Source organism: Salvelinus fontinalis, chromosome 20 (assembly GCF_029448725.1).
Source record: "Salvelinus fontinalis isolate EN_2023a chromosome 20, ASM2944872v1, whole genome shotgun sequence".
Taxonomy (NCBI): domain Eukaryota; kingdom Metazoa; phylum Chordata; class Actinopteri; order Salmoniformes; family Salmonidae; genus Salvelinus; species Salvelinus fontinalis.
Window position 1 is genome coordinate 18,709,682 of NC_074684.1, and position 25,472 is coordinate 18,735,153.

A 25,472-nucleotide genomic window follows, 5' to 3' on the forward strand; every position below is an offset into this window, starting at 1 on the left:
ATTGAATGGCTGGGCCGTCATTCCCGTGGAACTTAGTGTTATGTGAGTCTGTGAAGAGAAGAGCTGTAGTGAGACTGGCTGACGCACACACACGACACCTCTGACTCGCTCTAAATAACACCTTTTTATTGAAAGACCATACACTTTAAATGCGGTCATCCTTTTTTTACAAAACTGTATTTTAGAGCAGCGGAGCTGCCAGTCTGGCTGTCCTAGAAAATAACATTCTGTGGTACAGCTGTTAGGCACTACACATCCAGGAAAAGGCTATCATTCATGCCACTGTAGGAGATGCCCTCGCTGGAAAGCACTCCAGTGAAAAGAAAAAAAGAAGAGAATTTGAATACATGGCTTTTGCTAACTCTGCTGGTGTGTCTAAGCATCTTAAGATTAATATCATACTGTAGCAGTTTGTTCATTCAATTAATACAGTATACTCTGTCTTCAGATAACTTGAGCCTTTGAGGTGGATGAACAGGATGATTAAATACTAATAAGTGGGTAAATGTAATGTCATCGTAATACCGCCAGTAAATAGAAAGGTGGTGAATTCATATCCCACCTTGTCATCGACGGAAAACAGGCATCAGTTCTTAGCTACAGTCTCAACGATTTTAAGAGGAGGACTCCGCACAGCTTTAAAAGCCAACATAATATTCCCACAGTTTTCCATAATTTATTTACACAGTGGTTGTTATTCTGCAGTCCGGGTCGGGATTTTGCCTGTCTTTGCGGCAACCCAGTGAGGACTGGGTCTTGACTTGATGGCAAGGTTCCCACACGTGTTGGCTTTCAGTCGGCTTTAGCCTTGTCTGTGTCTAGAACACCTGGAAGACAGAGAAATATCAATGCACGGTTTTCTCTACTTTAATCGTGCACAACTCAAATCAGTGGTGTTGAGGGGAATATGAAGTTGTATAAGACAGAGAACAGAAATATTAACAGTTTGTAAATGTAGAGAGTTTTCAGAGACCATAGTCGCAAATATCACTTTATATCCAAAATGAAAAGCCAATTGAACATTCATAGCTGACCAATTGGCCTCATATCTATCATAAAATGTCCCGTTTGGGCAAATTGAGGTTATGTTGGAGTGGTGAGATGGGAACATGAGCTCTGAAGGATGGAGCTAAGTCACAGCAGGACTAAACCAAGGAGAGGAGAGAGGGGATTGCAAAAGAGAGAGCCAGGGAGAGTGGATTGGAAAGAAGTGAAGTGGGAGAGAGAGGATGGGCTAGAGGATGAAGGGATTAGAAAGAAAAGAGGGAGAAAGAGGAGAGAACATGGGTGAAGGGGAGAGGATTGGAGAGAGAGAGAGAAAGGAGAGGAGAAGAGGAGACCGGAGGGGACAAGAGAAATGAGAATGGATAGAGAGATGAGGGAATAGTGAGCAGATCAAAGGATGTAGAAGTTTGTGATAGGAAATGGAATGGTTGTGCTGATTTGTGGGTCAGTGTCAAACAGGTGGGAGGAGGAGGGATTGAGGGATTTGGTGTCTGCTAGCTGCAGTCTACTCTTCTTCTCTCCTCTCATTTCCCATCTGTTACTCAGCACCGCAGGTAGCACTACTCCCACAGACCTCCCAGCCCGCACTTTTAATGGAAATGGGTACAGGAATGTGTGTGTGTGATAGCTCAAGTGTGTACTCCTGTGTGTAGGTGTGCGAGTGTATGTGCAGTGTGTGTGTGAGTATATATGTTAGTGTGTTACACATTTTGCACAAGTTTGCACTTGTGTGTGTGGGTGAGTGCTGGTGTGAGTGCGAGAACTAATAGAGGCTCTGAAATCACAGGGATTCTGTGGAGGGATTTGCGCCAGTACAGGCCCTTAACATGCTATTCGGCTTCGCACTGTGGCTATCACACACGCACGCACGCACGCACGCACACACACACACACACGCGGCTGCCAGACGTCCTGAGGGCTTACATTTGGAGCCGTCCCAGATGTAGCTGTTGAGGATCTCTCCCAGGACGTAGTAGATGTTAATCAGGACAGTGAGGCAGAAGAAGAAGGCCACCTTCGCCAGGGGACTGATCTGCTCCAACAGGGGATAGACCCACACACCGGTCACATGGTTCACCCAGCACATCCTGACAGGAGAGAGAGAGGGAGGTAGGGGTGAGATAGAGGACAACGATATAAGGAAAGAGAGAGTGCAGAAAGTTTATACTTTAATATTACAGCCAGCTGTCTGTGTCAGTAGAGGCTCAAAGTTGGCAAAGTGGAGATCCTTTGTTGCTGCCATACACCCACGGTCTCTGTCACTTTGTCTGTCTGCCTTCGAGAGTATCCAGCCACATCCCTTTCATAAAGTCAATCTGGTCCAGTGAGTGTCTGACAGACAGCACACCCACATGGTTGTCTTACTGTAGGAATCCAGACTAAACATTTTTAATAGTGAGATGATTATATAAACGTACCTGTCCTAAACTATGCTGAACCACTGAAATGGATGTAAGATCAGATCATACAGTACATGTAATGCTATACTTGAACATACAGTACTACCGATACAGTGCAGTGGTAGAGGACATTAGAAGGACCATCAATGACAGTGGATTGAGGTAATGTGCCCTCAAAGAAGAGAGACACTGCTAGGGGAGGTCTCAGAGAGAGATACACTGCTAGGGGAGGTCTCAGAGAGAGAGACACTGCTAGGGGAGGTCTCAGAGAGAGAGACACTGCTAGGGGAGGTCTCAGAGAGAGAGACACTGCTAGGGGAGGTCTCAGAGAGAGAGACACTGCTAGGGGAGGTCTGAGAGAGACACTGCTAGGGCAAGTCTGAGAGAGACACTGCTTGGAGAGAACTCTGAGAGAGAGAGAGACACTGCTAAGAGAGGTCTCGGAGAAAGAGACACTGCTAGGAGAGTCTCAGAGAGAGAGACACTGCTAGGAGAGGTCTCAGAGAGAGAGAGACACTGCTAGGAGAGGTCTCAGAGAGAGAGAGACACTGCTAGGAGAGGTCTCAGAGAGAGAGAGAGAGAGAGACACACTGCTAGGAGAGGTCTCCGAGAGAGAGACACACTGCTAGGAGAGATCTCCGAGAGAGAGACACTGCTAGGAGAAGTCTCAGAGAGAGAGACACTGCTAGGAGAGGTCTCAGAGAGAGAGACACTGCTAGGAGAGGTCTCAGAGAGAGAGACACTGCTAGGAGAGGTCTCAGAGAGAGAGACACTGCTAGGAGAGGTCTCAGAGAGAGAGACACTGCTAGGAGAGGTCTCAGAGAGAGAGACACTGCTAGGAGAGGTCTCAGAGAGAGAGACACTGCTAGGAGAGGTCTCAGAGAGAGAGACACTGCTAGGAGAGGTCTCAGAGAGAGAGACACTGCTAGGAGAGGTCTCAGAGAGAGAGACACTGCTAGGAGAGGTCTCAGAGAGAGAGACACTGCTAGGAGAGGTCTCAGAGAGAGAGACACTGCTAGGAGAGGTCTCAGAGAGAGAGACACTGCTAGGAGAGGTCTCAGAGAGAGAGACACTGCTAGGAGAGGTCTCAGAGAGAGAGACACTGCTAGGAGAGGTCTCAGAGAGAGAGACACTGCTAGGAGAGGTCTCCGAGAGAGAGACACTGCTAGGAGAGGTCTCCGAGAGAGAGACACTGCTAGGGGAGGTGTGAGAGAGACACTGCTAGGGGAGGTGTGAGAGAGAGATAGAGACACTGCTAAGAGAGGTCTCCGAGAGAGAGACACTGCTAGGAGAGGTCTCAGAGAGAGAGACACTGCTAGGAGAGGTCTCCGAGAGAGAGACACTGCTAGGAGAGGTCTCCGAGAGAGAGACACTGCTAGGAGACGTCTGAGAGAGATACACTGCTAGGAGAGGTTTCCGAGAGAGAGACACTGCTAGGAGAGGTCTGAGAGAGAGAGACACTGCTAGGAGAGGTCTCAGAGAGAGAGACACTGCTAGGAGAGGTCTCAGAGAGAGAAACACTGCTAGGGGAGGTCCCAGAGAGAGACACTGCTAGGAGAGGTCTGAGAGACACTGCTAGGAGAGGTCTGAGAGAGAGACACTGCTAGGAGAGGTCTCAGAGAGAGAGTCACTGCTAGGGGAGGTCTCAGAGAGAGAGACACTGCTAGGGGAGGTCTCAGAGAGAGAGACACTGCTAGGGGAGGTCTCAGAGAGAGAGACACTGCTAGGGGAGGTCTCAGAGAGAGAGACACTGCTAGGGGAGGTCTGAGAGAGACACTGCTAGGGCAAGTCTGAGAGAGACACTGCTTGGAGAGAACTCTGAGAGAGAGAGAGACACTGCTAAGAGAGGTCTCGGAGAAAGAGACACTGCTAGGAGAGTCTCAGAGAGAGAGACACTGCTAGGAGAGGTCTCAGAGAGAGAGACACTGCTAGGAGAGGTCTCAGAGAGAGAGAGAGAGAGAGACACACTGCTAGGAGAGGTCTCCGAGAGAGAGACACACTGCTAGGAGAGATCTCCGAGAGAGAGACACTGCTAGGAGAAGTCTCAGAGAGAGAGACACTGCTAGGAGAGGTCTCAGAGAGAGAGACACTGCTAGGAGAGGTCTGAGAGAGAGAGACACTGCTAGGAGAGGTCTCAGAGAGAGAGACACTGCTAGGAGAGGTCTCAGAGAGAGAGACACTGCTAGGAGAGGTCTCAGAGAGAGAGACACTGCTAGGAGAGGTCTCAGAGAGAGAGACACTGCTAGGAGAGGTCTCAGAGAGAGAGACACTGCTAGGAGAGGTCTCAGAGAGAGAGACACTGCTAGGAGAGGTCTCAGAGAGAGAGACACTGCTAGGAGAGGTCTCAGAGAGAGAGACACTGCTAGGAGAGGTCTCAGAGAGAGAGACACTGCTAGGAGAGGTCTCAGAGAGAGAGACACTGCTAGGAGAGGTCTCAGAGAGAGAGACACTGCTAGGAGAGGTCTCCGAGAGAGAGACACTGCTAGGAGAGGTCTCCGAGAGAGAGACACTGCTAGGAGAGGTCTCCGAGAGAGAGACACTGCTAGGAGAGGTCTCCGAGAGAGAGACACTGCTAGGGGAGGTGTGAGAGAGACACTGCTAGGGGAGGTGTGAGAGAGAGATAGAGATAGAGACACTGCTAAGAGAGGTCTCCGAGAGAGAGACACTGCTAGGAGAGGTCTCAGAGAGAGACACTGCTAAGAGAGGTCTCAGAGAGAGAGAGACACTGCTAGGAGAGGTCTCCGAGCGAGAGAGACAGAGACACTGCTAGGAGAGGTCTCAGAGAGAGAGTCACTGCTAGGGGAGGTCTCAGAGAGAGAGAAACTGCTAGGGGAGGTCTCAGAGAGAGAGAAACTGCTAGGGGAGGTCTCAGAGAGAGAGAGACACTGCTAGGGGAGGTCTCAGAGAGAGAGACACTGCTAGGGGAGGTCTCAGAGAGAGAGACACTGCTAGGGGAGGTCTCAGAGAGAGAGAAACTGCTAGGGGAGGTCTCAGAGAGAGAGAAACTGCTAGGGGAGGTCTCAGAGAGAGAGAGACACTGCTAGGAGAGGTCTCAGAGAGAGAGACACTGCTAGGAGAGGTCTCAGAGAGAGAGAGAGAGAGAGAGAGACACACTGCTAGGAGAGGTCTCCGAGAGAGACACACTGCTAGGAGAGGTCTCCGAGAGAGAGACACTGCTAGGAGAGATCTCCGAGAGAGAGACACTGCTAGGAGAAGTCTCAGAGAGAGAGACACTGCTAGGAGAGGTCTCAGAGAGAGAGACACTGCTAGTAGAGGTCTCAGAGAGAGAGACACTGCTAGGAGAGGTCTCAGAGAGAGAGACACTGCTAGGAGAGGTCTCAGAGAGAGAGACACTGCTAGGAGAGGTCTCAGAGAGAGAGACACTGCTAGGAGAGGTCTCAGAGAGAGAGACACTGCTAGGAGAGGTCTCAGAGAGAGAGACACTGCTAGGAGAGGTCTCAGAGAGAGAGACACTGCTAGGAGAGGTCTCAGAGAGAGAGACACTGCTAGGAGAGGTCTCTGAGAGAGAGACACTGCTAGGAGAGGTCTCTGAGAGAGAGACACTGCTAGGAGAGGTCTCCGAGAGAGAGACACTGCTAGGAGAGGTCTCCGAGAGAGAGACACTGCTAGGGGAGGTCTGAGAGAGACTGCTAGGGGAGGTGTGAGAGAGAGATAGAGATAGAGACACTGCTAAGAGAGGTCTCAGAGAGAGAGACACTGCTAAGAGAGGTCTCAGAGAGAGAGAGACACTGCTAGGAGAGGTCTCCGAGAAAGCGACACTGCTAGGAGAGGTCTCCGAGAGAGCGACACTGCTAGGAGAGGTCTCCGAGAGAGAGACACTGCTAGGAGAGGTCTCCGAGAGAGAGACACTGCTAGGAGAGGTCTCCGAGAGAGAGACACTGCTAGGAGAGGTCTCCGAGAGAGAGACACTGCTAGGAGAGGTCTCCGAGAGAGAGACACTGCTAGGAGAGGTCTCCGAGAGAGAGACACTGCTAGGAGAGGTCTCCGAGAGAGAGACACTGCTAGGAGAGGTCTCCGAGAGAGAGACACTGCTAGGAGAGGTCTCCGAGAGAGAGACACTGCTAGGAGAGGTCTCCGAGAGAGAGACACTGCTAGGAGAGGTCTCCGAGAGAGAGACACTGCTAGGAGAGGTCTGAGAGAGAGACACTGCTAGGAGAGGTCTCCGAGAGAGAGACACTGCTAGGAGAGGTCTCCGAGAGAGAGACACTGCTAGGAGAGGTCTCCGAGAGAGAGACACTGCTAGGAGAGGTCTCCGAGAGAGAGACACTGCTAGGAGAGGTCTCCGAGAGAGAGACACTGCTAGGAGAGGTCTCCGAGAGAGAGACACTGCTAGGAGAGGTCTCCGAGAGAGAGACACTGCTAGGAGAGGTCTCCGAGAGAGAGACACTGCTAGGAGAGGTCTCCGAGAGAGAGACACTGCTAGGAGAGGTCTCCGAGAGAGAGACACTGCTAGGAGAGGTCTCCGAGAGAGAGACACTGCTAGGAGAGGTCTCCGAGAGAGAGACACTGCTAGGAGAGGTCTCAGAGAGAGAGACACTGCTAGGAGAGGTCTGAGAGAGAGACACTGCTAGGAGAGGTCTGAGAGAGAGACACTGCTAGGAGACGTCTCCGAGAGAGAGACACTGCTAGGAGACGTCTCCGAGAGAGAGACACTGCTAGGAGAGGTCTCAGAGCGATAGAGACAGAGAGAGAGACACTGCTAGGAGAGGTCTCAGAGAGAGAGACACTGCTAGGGGAGGTCTCAGAGAGCGAGACACTGCTAGGGGAGGTCTGAGAGAGACACTGCTAGGGCAAGTCTGAGAGAGACACTGCTTGGAGAGAACTCTGAGAGAGAGAGAGAGACACTGCTAAGAGAGGTCTCGGAGAAAGAGACACTGCTAGGAGAGTCTCAGAGAGAGAGACACTGCTAGGAGAGTCTCAGAGAGAGATACACTGCTAGGAGAGGTCTCAGAGAGAGACACTGCTAGGAGAGGTCTCAGAGAGAGATACACTACTAGGAGAGGTCTGAGAGAGAGACACTGCTAGGAGAGGTCTCCGAGAGAGAGATACACTGCTAGGAGAGGTCTCCGAGAGAGAGACACTGCTAGGAGAGGTCTCAGAGAGAGCGACACTGCTCGAAGAGGTCTGAGAGAGAGAGACACTGCTTGGAGAGGTCTCAGAGAGAGAGAGACACTGCTAGGAGAGGTCTCCGAGAGAGAGACACTGCTAGGAGAGGTCTCCGAGAGAGATACACTGCTAGGAGAGGTCTGAGAGAGAGACACTGCTAGGAGAGGTCTCCGAGAGAGAGATACACTGCTAGGAGAGGTCTGAGAGAGAGAGACACTGCTAGGAGAGGTCTCAGAGAGAGAGACACTGCTTGGAGAGGTCTCAGAGAGAGAGAGAGAGACACTGCTAAGAGAGGTCTCAGAGAAAGATACACTGCTAGGAGAGTCTCAGAGAGAGAGACACTGCTAGGAGAGTCTCAGAGAGAGAGACACTGCTAGGAGAGGTCTCAGAGAGAGAGACACTGCTAGGAGAGGTCTCAGAGAGAGAGAGAGAGAGAGAGACTGCTAGGAGAGGTCTCAGAGAGAGAGAAAGACACTGCTAGGAGAGGTCTCAGAGAGAGAGACACTGCTAGGAGAGGTCTCAGAGAGAGAGACACTGCTAGGAGAGGTCTCCGAGAGAGAGACACTGCTAGGAGAGGTCTCCGAGAGAGAGACACTGCTAGGAGAGGTCTCCGAGAGAGAGACACTGCTAGTAGAGGTCTCCGAGAGAGAGACACTACTAGGAGAGGTCTCCGAGAGAGATACACTGCTAGGAGAGGTCTGAGAGAGACACTGCTAGGAGAGGTCTCCGAGAGAGAGACACTGCTAGGAGAGGTCTGAGAGAGAGAGACACTGCTAGGAGAGGTCTCAGAGAGAGAGAGACACTGCTAGGAGAGGTCTCAGAGAGAGAGAGAGACACTGCTGGGAGAGGTCTCAGAGAGAGAGACACTGCGAGGGGAGGTCTCAGAGAGAGAGACACTGCGGGGGGAGGTCTCAGAGAGAGAGACACTGCTAGGGAAGGTCACAGAGAGAGAGACACTGCTAGGGGAGGTCTCAGAGAGAGAGACACTGCTAGGGGAGGTCTCAGAGAGAGAGACACTGCTAGGGGAGGTCTCAGAGAGAGAGACACTGCTAGGGGAGGTCACAGAGAGAGAGGGAAACCGTGCTAGGAGAGGTCTGAGAGAGAGAGAGACTGCTAGGAGAGGTCTCAGAGAGAGAGACACTGCTAGAAGAGGTCTCAGGGAGAGAGACACTGCTTGGAGAGGTCTCAGGGAGAGAGACACTGCTAGGAGAGGTCTCAGAGAGAGAGACACTGTTAGGAGAGGTCTCAGAGAGACCGTGCATCCCGCAAAGGCGGAGGTGTTGCTAACATTTACGATAGCAAATTTCAATTTACCCCCAAAAATTACGTTTTCGTCTTTTGAGCTTCTAGTCATGAAATCTATGCAGCCTACTCAATCACTTTTTATAGCTACTGTTTACAGGCCTCCTGGGCCATATACAGCGTTCCTCACTGAGTTCCCTGAATTCCTATCGGACCTTGTAGTCATAGCAGATAATATTCTAATTTTTGGTGATTTTAATATTCACATGGAAAAGTCCACAGACCCACTCCAAAAGGCTTTCGGAGCCATCATCGACTCAGTGGGTTTTGTCCAACATGTCTCTGGACCTACTCACTGCCACAGTCATACTCTGGACCTAGTTTTGTCCCATGGAATAAATGTTGTAGATCTTAATGTTTTTCCTCATAATCCTGGACTATTGAACCACCATTTTATTACGTTTGCAATCGCAACAAATAATCTGCTCAGACCCCAACCAAGGAGCATAAAAAGTTGCGCTATAAATTCTCAGACAACACAAAGATTCCTTGATGCCCTTCCAGACTCCTTCTGCCTACCCAAGGACGTTGAGGACAAAAATCAGTTAACCACCTAACTGAGGAACTCAATTTAACCTTGCGCAATACCCTAGATGCAGTTGCACCCCTAAAAACATTTGTCATAAGAAACTAGCTCCCTGGTATACAGAAAATACCCGAGCTCTGAAGCAAGCTTCCAGAAAATTGGAACGGAAATGGCGCCACACCAAACTGGAAGTCTTCCGACTAGCTTGGAAAGACAGTACCGTGCAGTATCGAAGAGCCCTCTGCTGCTCGATCATCCTATTTTTCCAACTTAATTGAGGAAAATAAGAACAATCCAACAATTTTTTTTTTTTCAAATATTTTTTATTGAACACACACAAGACAGGTATACAATTCTTATCTAAACATAAAAGAGCAGACAGAAACAACAAGACACAGAGTTCTGGGTACAAAACAAATATTACAAAACAAAACAAGACATACAGAACAAGGACAGGTAGAAAGAAAGAGGGTAGGTGTCACCCCCCACTTATTCCCCCCCTTTATCCCTCCCCCACTTCTTCCCCCCCTTTATCCTTTCCCCTTATTCCCCTCCCGACTGCTCGGGTGGCGGTGCCAGCACATGCTGCCCAAAGGTGGATTAAAATATTACAATTGAGAGTGAGTTAAAAAGTACAAATTCACAGCGCCGAATGGTCCAAGTAAGAGAGGAAAGGCTGCCAGATTTGATCAAATGTTGATAGTGTATTGTTCCGAATATATCTAATTATTTCTAAGTGTACAGTGTTTGCCAATTCGCTGAGCCATAATTTGGTAGTGGGCGCTTCCCTCTTTTTCCAAAACAACAAGATTAGTTTTTTTGCCGAAATGAGACTAAGAGATGAGTTGTTTTTGAGGGTTGGTTAATCCGTTTAGGGAATCAGACACTCCCAGGATTATCAGAAGCGGGTCTGGGTCAATTGAAGTCTCCAGAACTTCAGAGAGGATCCTAAAAATTCCACACCAGTAACCATACAAGCTAGAGCATAGGGCAAAGCAGTGGAGAAGTGTACCCTGTGCAGCCTGACATTTATCACACATAGGGGATGTATCAGGAAATATCCTATGCAGTTTGGTTTTGGAATAGTGTAATCTGTGTAATACCTTGAATTGAATGAGACGATGTCTGGAGTTAATGGAGCAGGTGTGGATATACTCCAAGCTATCTTCCCAGTCTGCCACCGAAATGTCAATCAGTGGTGAACCAGGTGGAACAAATCTTCCAGGCAATCTGGGCGTGCCAGCACCTGGCTCTACTGTTGTCTTTAGACCACAGTGAAAGGAGCATTTATAGCACCACAAGACCAAGGAAACTTCATCTTTGTGATCAAGGTGACTGTGCAAGTCCAAGCCCTCCACAAAACTGTGAAAGACAGCCGGTAAGCGCCATATTGGCCATGCTTTGCTAGACTGACTTAAGCAGTGCACTGCTAATGATACTCTGGAAAACACAGACTCTTAACTATTAACTTTGATAGGACTTTTGCAGTAGTATTTATAACTTCAAATGTTGTTTGTGGGGTATAAAGGAAAAGTAAGACGAGCTAAATTCATTGTTGACAAAGAACTTGTTTGAAATGGTTAAGTAATTTAAACTTTGTAGAAATCTTAGTAAACCAAGTTCTTAATTCAGTAACAAATGTATAGTCTAAAAAATCTTTGGCTAAAAAATGTAAGATTTGTCTGCTTAAAACTACTGATTAGAAAATAAATGTAATGTTTTACTACTAAAAATATTTTGAATGTATTTGGCTAAAATGCAAATTTAGATAAAAATATACTGATTCTGCTCATTTGATTAAAAATGGTGGGTTTCTATTTTGGGAAACATTTGCTTAAAAGTGGAAACCTTGTATTTTATAATGGCAGAAATGTGTTTATCTGAGATGAATGTGGATAATTTTGTGTATTTAATTAGGCTGTCAACTCAAATAATAACTTGTATTTGTCATCTCTTTTTTGAGGTTTTTCACCTGTTTACTGCCAACCAAAGAATGGTAAATAAAAGACAAACAACTGATTCCATGGCTGTTTATTGAGTGAAATCCAGTTAAAATCTTCATGTGGAGGGACTGTCCTTTTCAAGTGGGGAATTGCACAAGAAAGAGGTCAAATTTGGCAGTGAAAAACCGTGGCTCAAGACTGGAAAAGGACCAGAAAAGTGACCACACGTGTCCAGAGAGACAAGTAAAGACTGTTCCCGCCTGCTGCTGTGATTGAAATGGCTGATTCATTACTGGTGGAGCAGCTAAAGACCGCAAGGACATCAGCGAAGCGTCAGTTTTCCCGTCTGGCCAATAATGTGCTACGAATGCATACAATAATGTCAGAAGAGGAGCTCAGAGACAATTTTAGGAAGCTCACTGCAGAAGCTGGCAAAGTCCTGGAAGCCAACGATGATGTAGAGGGGCAATGTATTGAAGAAAACTCTGATGCAGAGGAGTTGAGCGAGCAGCAGAAGTCTGACTTGGTCAAAACAGCCAATGAGTGTGAGAAAAAACTGCAAGAGCTAAAGGACCTCATACAAAAGACATTGTGGGCCAATTTCGGGGAATATGAACTGACACAAGCAATTACAACAGCAGAGTCACAATCAGAAAACGTGGGAGCTGTGGACCCAAGTAAAAACCCAGATGCATATCTCTTCATGATCGGACAACTAGAGAAACTTGTGAAGGCTGCGAAGGAGGTGCATAAACATTGGAAGTGCTGGGCCCCCCCAGCAGAGCAACAACATTTCCAGAGTCGTATCAAAGACCTTGAAACTATCCTGCCAAATCTCACAATAAGACGAGCAGACTTTACAGGGGCATACGTTAGAGGAGAAACCAGCAGATTGAGTACTACTTCAAACAGTTCTGTGGCCACACCAGCAATTAAATTAAAGCCTGCTGCCCTCCCAAAGTTTTCTGGCATCCGCCGAGAGTTTCACCGGTGGAAAAAAGACTGGGAAGCGCTCCAGATGCAGGGAGAACCTACTGGATCCAGAGAGGTTAAAAAGTTCCAACTTCTCGACAGTGTGGATGAGAAGACCATACGAGACCTTCACCTGACAACTTACACAACTGCTGAAGAGGTTTTCCGGGTCTTGGAGAACCGCTTTGGAAATAAGACAACTGTAGCCCTTGAGATAGTAGAAGAGCTCAGAAGACTCCAAGCAGTTAAAGGTAACCAGCCCAGGAGGATTGTTGAGCTCATCCAATCAGTAGAAAAAGCCCTGGTCGATCTGAACGAGCTTGGCAAGACCGGTGCTATAAAGAACCCTCTTGTAACAAAGACAATAGAGAGTAAACTTCCTGATGGCCTGATGAAGGAATGGCTTCTTCATGTAGCTGGCAAAGTTGATGAAGCTGAAGAAGATAAGCGATTTGACTACCTCCAAGTTTCTTCAAGGTCAAGAAGCCATCTATGAGAAGCTGGACCAACTGAGAGAGGAGGAACCAAAACCGAAATCTGAACCTCGGCAAGCTCGAACCAGAACCTCCACCCAACTAAGCGACCAGGCTCAAGGATGTGTGGTCTGCGGAGACTGCAAGCATAAGAAAAGGCTATACTTCTGCCAAAAGTTTCGCACGCTTAAGCTGTCAGAGAAAAGAGATGCTGTCAGGAAGCTGGGAGCCTGCAAAAGATGCCTGGAGATTCACAAGGAAGGTGACTATTGTAAATCAGAGTTTCTGTGCAGGAGGCCAGACTGCATAGAACAGCGTGCTGCAGAACACCACTATTACCTCTGCCCGAGAGCTGGTACATCCAAAGGGAATGTTGTCCAGAGGTCCAATAATAGCAAAGTGGGAGGTGACACAAGAGAGCGTTATACCCAAGCCCAAGAAGAGTTCATTAAAAGTCTCTCACCCGAACTTGCAGAGAAGGGTTGCAATGCCTTTTGCAACACTATAGCTAGAACCTCTCTTGTGTCCAACCAACCCAGTCTTCTAGCAGAGAATGGAATAGTGGAGTGGCCAGTCATCATGATGCTCTTAGAGGTCACGGCCAATGCAGGACAAAAAGTTGGGACTTTGATCGACCTGGCATCGGATACAAACTATATAACTCATGATGCAGCTGATCGATTGAACCTTAGAAGTGAAGCCATAACCCTTGTTGTCCATGGTGTGGGAGGAATGAAAGTTCAAGTCACCACAAAACGGTACCTCCTAAAGATCCGGGTCCGCACAGAGCAAGGCAATGTCAGATCCCACCAACTCCTCTGCTATGGTTTGGACAGCATTGCAGAGATTCACAAACATGTGACAGCCAAAAGACTCCAAAAATTCTTTTCAGATGTCCCCCAAAATGAACTTGTTAGACCAAGACATATACAGCTTTTGATAAGCCATAAGGAAGGGCGACTGGTCCCACAGAAAATACGCACTGTTGGGGACCTTGTGCTATGGGAAGGGCCATTGGGAAAGACAATTGCAGGGACACACCCTGGTCTGTTTGAAGAGGCTACAGTTACAGCACACCAGTCCAGAGCGCACTTCACCAGATCCATGAGAACAGCAGCATTGATGTATAAAGAACATATCTGCGCCAAACCTACCATCAAGTCTTCTTATTCTGCTATTTCCACTCAGGATTTTATTGAGTGGTGGAGATGGGATAGCATTGGCGCCCCCTGCACCCCAAAATGTGGAGGATGTCGCTGCTGCAGTTGTCAACTTGGTGGCAAAGAAATTACTCTGGCTGAAGAAAGGGAGCTGGAAGTTGTTAAGGGTGGCCTGACTTATGTTGGTGCTGATGACCACAGTGATAGTCCACACTGGCATGCAAGGTATCCATGGCTCATTGACCCATCTACATTGCCAAACAACATAAAAGCAGTGGAGGCAACCTTTCTCAGAACAGTGCGACAGCTTGCCAAAGAACCGCAGTGGAAAAAAGCCTATGGTGCTCAAGTCCACGAAATGGTTGACCGCCGGGCTGCAAGAAAGCTGACCAAAGAGGATCTAACCAACTGGAATGGACCTGTCTGGTATATTAGTCATCTTATCGCACCAAACCCCCACTCTGTTACAACTCCGGTAAGACTTGTCTGGAACAGCAGTCAGAAGTACAAATGCCAAAGTCTCAATGACCTTCTAATGAAAGGCCCTGACGTTCTAAATCCGATTCGAGCTGTCCTCCTCAAGTTCCGCCAAGGCTCCTACGCCGCTCTAGGAGACGTCAGAAAAATTTACAATTCTGTGTGGCTCGAGGAGAGGGAAGTCCATCTACACCGGTTCTTGTGGCAGGATTTAGAGGGCGATGAGGTAGAACAATACGCCATAACCAGAGTGAATAATCGGGGACAAGCCAGCAGGGTGCATAGCACAACTGGCCATGAGGGAGACGGCTAACCTGCCTCAATTCAGCCACCTCACAGATGAATGCCAAGTATTACATGAGCACAGCTACGTCGATGACATCTTGACATCCCACAACTGCCATGAAAAACTCAGTCATCACAAAGAATGTGAAGCTGATTCTAAAAGCAGGAGGGTTTGCACTGAAGCCTTGGGTCTTCTCAGGCCAAAATAAAGGAGAAAGAGAAAAGACATCACCAAATATTGTTGTCCTGCCAAATCAGCTTAAGGAGGAAGACAACAAGGCGCTCGGTCTCGGCTACATTGTGGATGAAGACATGTTGCATGTCATGGTGAGGGTCAACTTCTCCAGGCGGAAGAAAAAGATGAGACTTGGGCAAGACTTACTGCTAGAAGAAGTACGAGCACAGACACCAGACCCGCTGACAAGACGTGAACTGCTGAGTCAAGTTGCTGGTTTGTACGACCCAGTTGGCCTGACAACGCCATCAAAGCAAAGAGGGGCTATCTTGGTCCGAAGGGCATTCCAAGAGGCAAAATCAAAGTGCAGCATGGTCAAGGACACATGGGACCTTCCCCTGTCGGATGAGCTCCGCAAAGATGCAATTGGAATTTTTGAGGAGTACGTCCAGCTAAGCAAAGTAATGTTCCCAAGAGCTCTTACTCCACCAAAGGCAACAACTGAACCAGTCGCTGTCACTTTTTCAGATGGCAGTGAAAGCTCCTATGGTGCTGTCCTCTACCTGCGGTGGAACTGCAACAAACAATTAACAATTCGACTAGTGGAGTCAAAAGCAAAGCTGACACCACTAGACCAGAAGGGGGATGCAGTCAAAGCAGAACTTTGCGGTGCAGTCTTTGCAAGCCGCCTGAAAAAGTACTTTGAACAGCATACCCAGATCCAGATAAAAAGGTGGTACCATTTTTTAGACAGTCAGACTGTTCTTGGAGCTATCCAGCGAGAAAGCTATGGAGTTCAGACTTTCTTCGCTAATAGAATTGGAGAGATCCAAGAGAGCACACGGCTACAGGACTGGTGGTGGATCCCTGGACCATTATGCATAGCCGACATTATCACTCGAGGAGCTGGGCCAAAGGATCTTGATGCCCATTCAGAGTGGCAGCAAGGGCCAGAGTTTCTATATCTTCCAGAGAGCGAGTGGCCAATTATGTCGACAAAATATGTGTCTGTGACAGCTCGAGAGAGCATTAACAATATGCAAAAGAAGTCATTTGTGGCAGCACTCACCAGAGCTCAAGCGAAAAGAAGTCTTCCAAGTCTTGTGGGACGATTTCCTGCTGGTGCAGCTGTCCTAAACTTGGTGGATGAGAGGCGCTTTAGTAGCCTAAAGTGTCTAATCAAGACTGTTGCTTTTATCTGGAGAGCCGCCAAAAAGTTTAGATCTGCAACAAAGTCCATGGAGACCCCAAAGTGGGAGGCGATTCCCACAAAAGGAGTTATCACCGCCACAGAACGTCAAGAGGCAATAAGAGACATCTATCTTGCTGCTCAAGAGGGGGTGACGTTCCCAACTACCACTACGGACCGCTTGGTTGTGTACAGAGAGCCAGAATCTGGGTTACTAGTCTGCGGTGGGAGAATCCATGGCTTCAGGGAGGATGGCGCTGCAGTTCCCCTTCTGCCTTTCAATGCATGGGTCTCTACTTTATTGGCACGGGAGGCGCACGATGAAGGTCATGAAGGTGTGGCTGCAACCCTGCTGAAAATGAGGAGGAAAGCCTGGGTCATCCAAGGAAGAAAAATTTCCCAAAAAGTAGTTGATAACTGCCTTTTCTGCAAAAAGTCAAGAGCAAGAAGGTGCGAACAGGTAATGGCTGACTTACCTGCTGAAAGAGCCACACCTGCAGCTCCGTTCGAGTTCACTACAGTCGACCTCTTCGGACCGTACCTTGTCAAAGATGACATCAAGAAACGGGTCTCAATGAAAGTGTGGGGTGTCGTCTTCAGCTGTATGGCCAGCAGGGCAATTCATGCAGACCTGGTCAACACAATGTCGACAGAGAGCTTCTTGATGGCTTACCAACGCTTTACTGCATTTAGAGGGCACCCAAGAAAGATCTGGTCCGACCCGGGGACAAACTTCATCGGTGCCAAACCTATCCTAAGAGAGCTGTACCAGTTCCTGGATGCTCAGAATAGAACTTCAATAGAAGAGATGTCGGCTCAAAAAGGTACCAAATGGGAGTGGACAATTCACCCTGCTGACTCACCTCACCGAAATGGGGCTGCTGAAGCCGCTGTTCGCATTCTCAAGAAGGCACTGCAGAGCCTGGGCAACAACACTGGCCTTAGCTACAGCGAGCTTCAGACAACACTACAACTTGCTGCAAACCTTGCCAACGAATGCCCAATAGATGCCAGGGTGCAGAGCCATGAAGAAAGCGTGCAGTATGTGTCACCCAACACACTTCTCCTGGGCCGGGCCTCTCCAAGCGGTGAGATCAGAACATTTGACTTTGCGAACTACCCTTACAAGAGATGCAGAACCAGGTCAACAAATTCTGGAGGTCTTGGAGCCAGCTTGCCGGCCCAAACTTATTTCTGAGAAGTAAATGGCACACTTCATATCGCAACGTTGCTGTCGGAGATATTGTCTGGTTGTGTGACCAAAATGCAGTGAGGGGCCAATTCAAGCTAGGACGGGTGGTGAGCGTTAATCCAGATGCTAAAACACTCAAGTGTTTTAGTACAATATCTCTTGACACAATGATAAAAATAATCATAGCCTCTAAACCTTCAAGCGGCGTACTGGACCCTATTCCAACTAAACTACTTAAAGAGCAGCTTCATGTGCTTGGCCCTCCTATGTTGAACATAATAATAATATATACATAAACCGGATGTGTACCAAACTCACTAAAAGTGGCAGTAATAAAGCCTCTCTTGAAGAAGCCAAACCGTGACCCAGAAAATATAAAAAACTATCGGCCTATATCGAATCTTCCATTCCTCTCAAAAAATTTAGAAAAAGCTGTTGCGCAGCAACTCACTGCCTTCCTGAAGACAAACAATATATACGAAATGCTTCAGTCTGGTTTTAGACCCCATCATAGCACTGAGACTGCACTTGTGAAGGTGGTAAATGACCTTTTAATGGCGACAGACCGAGGCTCTGCATCTGTCCTCGTGCTACTAGACCTTAGTGCTGCCTTTGATACTGTCGATCACCACATTCTTTTGGAGAGATTGGAAACCCAAATTGGTCTACAAGGACAAGTTCTGGCCTGGTTTAGATCTTATCTGTCAGAAAGATATCAGTTTGTCTCTGTGAATGGTTTGTCCTCTGACAAATCAACTGTACATTTCAACTGTACATTTCGGTGTTCCTCAAGGTTCCGTTTTAGGACCACTATTGTTTTCACTATATATTTTACCTCTTGGGGATGTCATTCGAAAACATAATGTTAACTTTCACTGCTATGCGGATGACACACAGCTGTACATTTCAATGAAACATGGTGAAGCCCCAAAATTGCCCTCGCTAGAAGCCTGTGTTTCAGACATAAGGAAGTGGATGGCTGAAAACGTTCGACTTTTAAACTCGGACAAAACAGAGATGCTTGTTCTAGGTCCTGGCTTACTGGTACTCTTTCATGATGTCCCTAGGAGGGGTGCGTCACTTGAGTGCGTTGAGTCACTGACGTGATCTTCCTGTCTGGGTTGGCGTCCCCCCTTGGGTTGTGCCGTGGCGGAGATCTTTGTGGGCTATACTCGGCCTTGTCTCAGGATGGTAAGTTGGTGATTGAAGATATCCCTCTAGTGGTGTGGGGGCTGTGCCTTGGCAAAGTGGGTGGGGTTATATTCTTCCTGTTTGGCCCTGTCCGGGGGTATCATCGGATGGGGCCCAGTGTCTCCTGACCCCTCCTGTCTCAGCCTCCAGTATTTATGCTGCATTAGTTTATGTGTCGGGGGGCTAGGGTCAGTTTGTTATATCTGGAGTACTTGTCCTGTCTTATCCGGTGTCCTGTGTGAATTTAAGTATGCTCTCTCTAATTTTCTCTCTCTCATAGGACCTGAGCCCTAGGACCATGCCGCAGGACGACCTGACATGATGACTCCTTGCTGTCCCCAGTCCACCTGGCCGTGCTGCTGCTCTAGTCTCAACTGTTCTGCCTGTGGCTATGGAACCCTGACCTGTTCACCGGAAGTGCTACCTGTCCCAGACCTGCTGTTTTCAACTCTCTAATGATCGGCTATGAAAAGCCAACTGACATTTACTCCTGAGGTGCTGCACCCTCGACAACTACTGTGATTATTATTATTTGACCATGCTGGTCATTTATGAACATCTTGGCCATGTTCTGTTATAATCTCCACCCGGCACAGCCAGAAGAGGACTGGCCACCCCTCATAGCCTGGTTCCTCTCTAGGTTTCCTCCTAGGTTTTGGGCTGCATTGCTTGCTGTTTGGGGTTTTAGGCTGGGTTTCTGTACAGCACTTCGAGATATCAGCTGATGTACGAAGGGCTATATAAATACATTTGATTTGATTTGATTCAGAGAGAGACACTGCCAGGGCAGGTCTCAAGGAGCAAGACACTGCCAGGGGAGATCTCAGGGAGAGAGAGTGCATACAGTACTGGACAAGGGCACATTAGTGAGAGGCGACAGAGTCCAGTGCGTCAGCTGGCCCACTCACAGCCTCCCCTTAGCCCACTGATTCCAAAGCAATCACTCAAGGTGAAACTGGACTGGCCCTTACCCTGGCCCGAGGCTGCTGCACAATACAGCTGATCCCACTAATATGAAGTGATTGCACATACTTGAGTCCACAGACGGAAGCTGTTGGGCGTCAGTAAGGCGGTGAATTATGTAAATGCTCCAATTAGCTGAATTCAATAATTGGGCAATTAGTTGAATGGCACTTTTAGGTATTCAAGTTGCACATGTGGGGGTAAACAAGGTGGTTTGTCTAACAGTTACATTAGTTGTTACATCCGTTGACCTCTACCCTCTTATTACGTACCGTATAATTCCTTCCTAACCAAGGGGGATTTTAGACTATGACTCTATGGATTCAGGGGAAATCCCTACATGCGATGTTCATTTTAGTAACATAGCATTTCATCAGTTGACAATTTTTTGGTGTCTGACAGACTGTACAGATCAGACATGTCTGCCACTGAAGCTTTTATCGTCCTATTTTAGGCTTGACATCTTTTTCTCTCTCTGTCTATTCCCCTCCCCCTCTTTATTTTTTTATTTTTTTATTTTTTTACCAGGTAAGTTGACTGAGAACACGTTCTCATTTGCAGCAACGACCTGGGGAGTAGTTACAGGGGAGAGGAGGGGGATGAATGAGCCAATTGTAAACTGGGGATTATTAGGTGACCATGATGGTTTGAGGGCCAGATTGGGAATTTAGCCAGGACACCGGGCTTAACACCCCTACTCTTACGATAAGTGCCATGGGATCTTTAATGACCTCAGAGAGTCAGGACACCCGTTTAACGTCCCATCCGAAAGACGGCACCCTACACAGGGCAGTGTCCCCAATCACTGCCCTGGGGCATTGGGATATTTTTTAGACCAGAGGAAAGAGTGCCTCCTACTGGCCCTCCAACACCACTTCCAGCAGCATCTGGTCTCCCATCCAGGGACTGACCAGGACCAACCCTGCTTAGCTTCAGAAGCAAGCCAGCAGTGGTATGCAGGGTGGTATGCTGCTGCTCTCTGTAACTCCCTGGCTGGGAATCCCCATTTAAGGCAGCCAGTGGAGGCTGCTGAGGGGAGGACAGCTCATAATAATGTCTGGAACGGAGCAAATGGAATGGCATCAAACACATGGAAACCATGTTGGATGTATTTGATACCATTCTATTAATTTCGCTCAAGCCATTACCACGAGTTCTTCCTCCCCAATGAAGGTGCCACCAGTGAAGACTGGCTATGGATTTATCCAACTCCAGCATAGGGAAACGAGACAGATTCTCTAACCCTGTGAGATGTATGGGGATATAATCATCTTAATTTTAGCCAGGGATTAAAATGAAGAGAGGTGTTTGTTGCCTGAGGCTCCTACACGTCAGGTGGGTCTGGCAAACCCCCTTCTCCTTGCTGTCGGCCCTGGTTAGCTACGGCTGCAGTAGAGGGCTCCCTCGGCTCCAAGCCTCTCCTCTCTGTTAGCATTAAATCTGCCGTGCTCAGGACTAGGGTCTGGTTCTCTGGTTCTGTAACATGTGTTGTCACAAGGTAGGCCTCTCTGCCAGACCAGAGACAGATCCCCCTCTCTCTCTTTCTTGACTGATAGAGGAGGTTTAGAGGCTGTTTTTTCTGCAGCAGAGACTGTGTGTTATCATGCTCGGAGAAAGTCATCCATCATAAGTGCGTGGAGGGACAGAGCCATGAGGAACGTGGGAATTGAGCTAGCTGCCAGACCTCCGGGCCTGGAGAAGCAGTGGGGAGAGGCAGGGCGGCTGGACATCCCTGTCTTCTCATTAGCCACAAAGATCAGTCACATTCATCATCAAGACACACAGTATACAGTATTTTTACTGTGATGATTTCTCTGTTCTGTACAGTATGTTCTTATGTGTCTTATGCCTGTTTTCAAGGGTCTGTTTTAATGGCCCCAAGTGGAAATGGACAATAACATTTTAGGCCTTTTCACACTGCATTGTTCTGAGCCCCCGGCTATCTTAGCCCTGGGCTAGTTTAGCCTGTGTTCACACAAGCATTTGTTAAACCTGGGCTAAGCTTTAGCCCTGTGGTAAGGATTCACACTTGTATTCCAAAGCACTGCACTCTAACAAATTGTTGTACATTTAGAGCAAACCTTTTAGTTAGCTACTGTAACTCTATATTAGAGTACAGTACTGTAAAGAGCAATGCATTATGAGGGCTCAATGGCATTCTGCTACACTGCTGTAGAATTACAACAATTTTACAGTAACATTTTACAGGTGTGCCTTGTAAGAGGCTATATTTGTTGCACCCTATTAGTGAGAATGCTGTAGCCCACAGAATGCAGTACCATACCATATTTTTGTATATTCATCCTGTAAATATACAGTGGGTGCATGGTATTGTTGTGGCTCATTAACAAATTTTGAGGTGTGCCTTGTAAGAGGCTATAATTGTTGCACCCCTTAGTGAGAGTGCTGTACAAATTTAAGTGATATGGGGTAGTAGTTCCCTAACAATTAAATGTATAGGGGACAGATTATGGGACGGATCAGAGTAGCTGCAAGTCTTGAACCTTTAGTGGTTGGATATTAAGCCATGTCCTTTTTGATATGTTTTGCAATGCAATCACAGCCAGTTTGGGAGCTTTTGTTTAGGCTTCTAGAAGTACAAGTGATATAAAACACCACATATTCATAAATAGGCTGTAATATACAAATTCCTAGCAGCCAACCTGCTTGTACTAATCCCATGTAATTATAGTAAAGTACTGTAAAATATCAACATGATTACAGTAGCATTTGCTTTCTTACAGTATAGTAGCCTACTTTTACAGTATTGTACTGTCATTACTCTGCATTTTCCAGTAACTTACTGTAACGGTCGTCTGTTGAAGGATCGGACCAAAGCGCAGCGTGGTAAGTGTTCATGCTTTTTATTACAACTGAACACTAAATAACAAAAATAACAAAGAGAATGAACGAAAACCGAAACAGTCAGGTGCAGGAACACAAAACAGAAAATAACTACCCACAAAACACAGGTGGGAAAAGGCTACCTAAGTATGGTTCTCAATCAGAGACAACGATAGACAGCTGCCTCTGATTGAGAACCACACCCGGCGAAACACAAAGAAATAGAAAACATTGAAAAATGAACATAGAATGCCCACCCAAATCACACCCTGACCAAACCAAAATAGAGACATAAAAAGCTCTCTATGGTCAGGGCGTGACACTTACAGGAAGCTGGTGGGAAGTTACTGTGAATTTTACAGTAATGTAGCCAGAGATAGGCAAAGATACATTCAAAGGTAACTTGTAACAAATACAGGATATGGGGAAGACCAATGTATCCTTAACTACAACACATTCCCACAAATGGTTACAGGAACATGTTAGTTGCTATGACTGTGATGTGCTTTTTTTTATCAACCTTAGATGAATGCACTGACTGTAAGTCGCTTTCGACAAGAGCATCTGCTAAATGACCAAAATGTAAATGTTTTGCAAAGCACACTGCTGGTTATTATTCTACTGAGCTCTGCCCTCAAACTATTTGTATTTTAATCAAATGTGGCCTTGTTTGGGGGCAAAGGTGCTTAGAATAATATCCAGCGTGCTTTGCAAGTGTCCATTTTCACGTTTACATTTTGATCATTTAGCAGACGCTCTTATCCAGAGCGACTTACAGCCAGCGTATTAAACTAAGTTAAACAAGAATATACCATAGTCATAGCAAGTAAAAAGATGATGTTACCGTTACAGAGAATGTTGTAGTTATGTGGGCTACTTGCAAGTATATATTTGTATTAGAAAATACGTGTATTTTAATTAAACCGTTACAAAATAGGTCACATGAATTGTAGTTCAGGCCAGTGAAATACAAATAATAAATTGTAATTGCACATTTTGAAATACATACAGTATATCAAATACACGTAACAGAAATACTGCCCGTCGTTAGCACAAGCTACTTGCACTGTAAATCTGCAAGATTTTACTAACCACTGTGCTTCCACTGTAAAATCTAGAAACACAGCATGTCGCTGTAGTCAGGTGTTCCAGTAATATGCTGTAAATTTGTGTTAAAGTAAAGGTCTTGTAAATCTACAGTAATGTACTGGCGTATGTGCTGTAAGTAAATTTACAGTAACCTTCTGGCTACAGTGCTGCCAGTATTTTACAATAAAAATGACAGATGGACAAACACAATAATATAAGCAATTAGACATTCATTAACACATTATTTCATCTTGCTTCTAGCTAGCCCAGCATTGATTTCCAACAGTGATGGTTTGTATAAAACTTGCTGTTTGCCTGTCTGACCTCAGAAACAATGTTTCACTTTTGAAATTCGATCTCGCCCCTGTACAGAGTGTGCTATGGCGAATGAGACATCAACTTTTCTGATCCAGGCGAAATCATGCAACAATACTATTATTATGGATATATCCAATTATATGTAAATAGAACATCTATGGAAACAGACAAATGGAGCGTTTGCTGCCCTTCCAGCTGATGAGTTTTTAGCTTTGGTTGACCTTTAGTTGAAGTGAGAAGATGGTAGCCAGCCTGCTGTATAGCAACCATTTTTGTTAGATATAGCAACCAATGTTTTGTTTTTTGTCCTCAGGAAGAAGGATTAAATAGCATGAATTTACTTATCAAAATAACATGCAGAACGATTACAGGCATCACAAGCATATGTCAATTAAGTGACATTTCAGCTTTTATGATTGAACAGTAAGCATTCTAGGCATTGTTCTTAACCCTATTTCACACTGGCTATTTTGGCACCGTGTTTGATCTGGGTCTAAATCTGAAAGGTCGGTACTAACCCTGCTCCGGAGCAGGGGTTGATGCTAGCCCACTTTAGAATGAAAGTGTGAACACTCGCTTAAATCTCCCTTAGCCCAGGGCTAGCCTTCTATGGTTTCTTATCAATTAGCAACACAAACCGAGGAAGAGTTCAGCCTGCCATTGTTGGAGGAAAGGGGCTCTTACCATATAACGTATCCCACGGCAAAGCTGCACACAGCTATCAGTCCACAAGGCCTGCTGGGATACTGGTGATGCGTTGTCCTCATCTCAATGATGATGAAGGGGAGGACGGTTGTGTGCTGGAGCAGAGAACAGAGAGAACACTCGTTAGCCACTCACAGATAGCTAGTTGGTATTAGCGACATGGTACATGTCTCACCTCCGGCTCAGTGACAACGATTGAGACATGATACATTAGTAACACACAAATGGCTTTACAGCAGAGAGAGAGAGAGAGAGATGTTATGATGAGGTACTCAGGCAGACAGCCTATAGATAAGTTCATGTAAACAGTGGGAGTCTAGAAGCTCTGTCAGTCTGGGACATTGAGCGCAGGGTCATAAGAGAGTAATGACATTTTTTTTTTATCGAGTCGTGTGTGGGAGACGTTAAACAGATGACGTGTGATGCTGCTGCGTAGAGACGAGTGCTCTGGCTCCAGAGTGAGTGTCTCATGATTCAAATCCCCACCGCTCTCCTCTTATGTTGTCTGTCTGATGGACCTCGCTGACATTTTAGTGTTGTGACTTTCAATAATTCAGTAATCTGCTTGCTTTGGCTCAGGATGTGGGGCCAATGTGCTCAAAGGATCAGATATTGTTTGGAGTCTGCCGCTAAGGATGCTCCAGCGTGGTACAGATGTGTTTGCAGAGGGGCGGGCAGAGAGACAACATTAACTATTAATATCCTTTAATATTTCGTGGTGTGTGTGTGCTGCTATTTTTGACCATGTTTTTTCACCTAGCTGAACCAGCAGACCGCTGGGACCCGGTAGAGCCCACCTTGTCGCCCCTACCGCACACACTAAGTGATGCTCCCTGACGATCAACTCCCTCTCTTTAATCAATGTGCTCATGACTCATCTGCTGTTCTTATAGACCACCTGCGCTCTTTCAGGAATAGAACCATTACGTAACGTGTGTGTCTAAGTGGCCGTGCACAGCTGATTAGAAATAGAGGAAGTGGGAAGTTTGAGAGTACATTGAAACAGGCAGCAGCCATGGAAACAGGCTATTTTGTACAGTGCAGCATACTACAGTTAACCTTGCTTCTAGCTGTTTCTGATTCAGACGATTGATTTAGCATTGTCACACCAAATAAGTTGTTATCAAGCAGAAACA

At 46.9% G+C, this 25,472-nt stretch overlaps 2 protein-coding genes across 4 annotated transcripts in view; one reads left to right on the forward strand and one right to left on the reverse strand.

The window, feature by feature from the left end:
* Nucleotides 1-111: 111 nt before the first annotated feature.
* aig1 (androgen-induced 1 (H. sapiens)) overlaps nucleotides 112-25,472 on the reverse strand; it is a 63,114-nt gene continuing 37,753 nt past the window's right edge. For both annotated transcript variants that reach the window (XM_055872709.1, XM_055872711.1), the window contains 3 exons: nucleotides 24,316-24,431; nucleotides 1,930-2,093; nucleotides 112-827 (listed from right to left, as the gene is read on the reverse strand). In XM_055872709.1, the coding sequence (XP_055728684.1) occupies nucleotides 793-827; nucleotides 1,930-2,093; nucleotides 24,316-24,431 (315 nt within the window). In that variant the 3' untranslated portion in view covers nucleotides 112-792. The remainder of the gene's footprint in view (nucleotides 828-1,929; nucleotides 2,094-24,315; nucleotides 24,432-25,472) is intronic.
* LOC129817449 (uncharacterized) lies at nucleotides 8,660-22,093 on the forward strand. Of its 2 annotated transcripts, none has more exons than XM_055872706.1 (2): nucleotides 8,660-18,417; nucleotides 18,698-22,093. In XM_055872706.1, the coding sequence occupies exon 1, from the start codon at nucleotides 14,788-14,790 to the stop codon at nucleotides 17,230-17,232; it is 2,445 nt and encodes an 814-aa protein (XP_055728681.1). In that variant the 5' UTR covers nucleotides 8,660-14,787; the 3' UTR covers nucleotides 17,233-18,417; nucleotides 18,698-22,093. Both variants share the same exon structure in this region, with proteins under 2 accessions (XP_055728681.1, XP_055728682.1).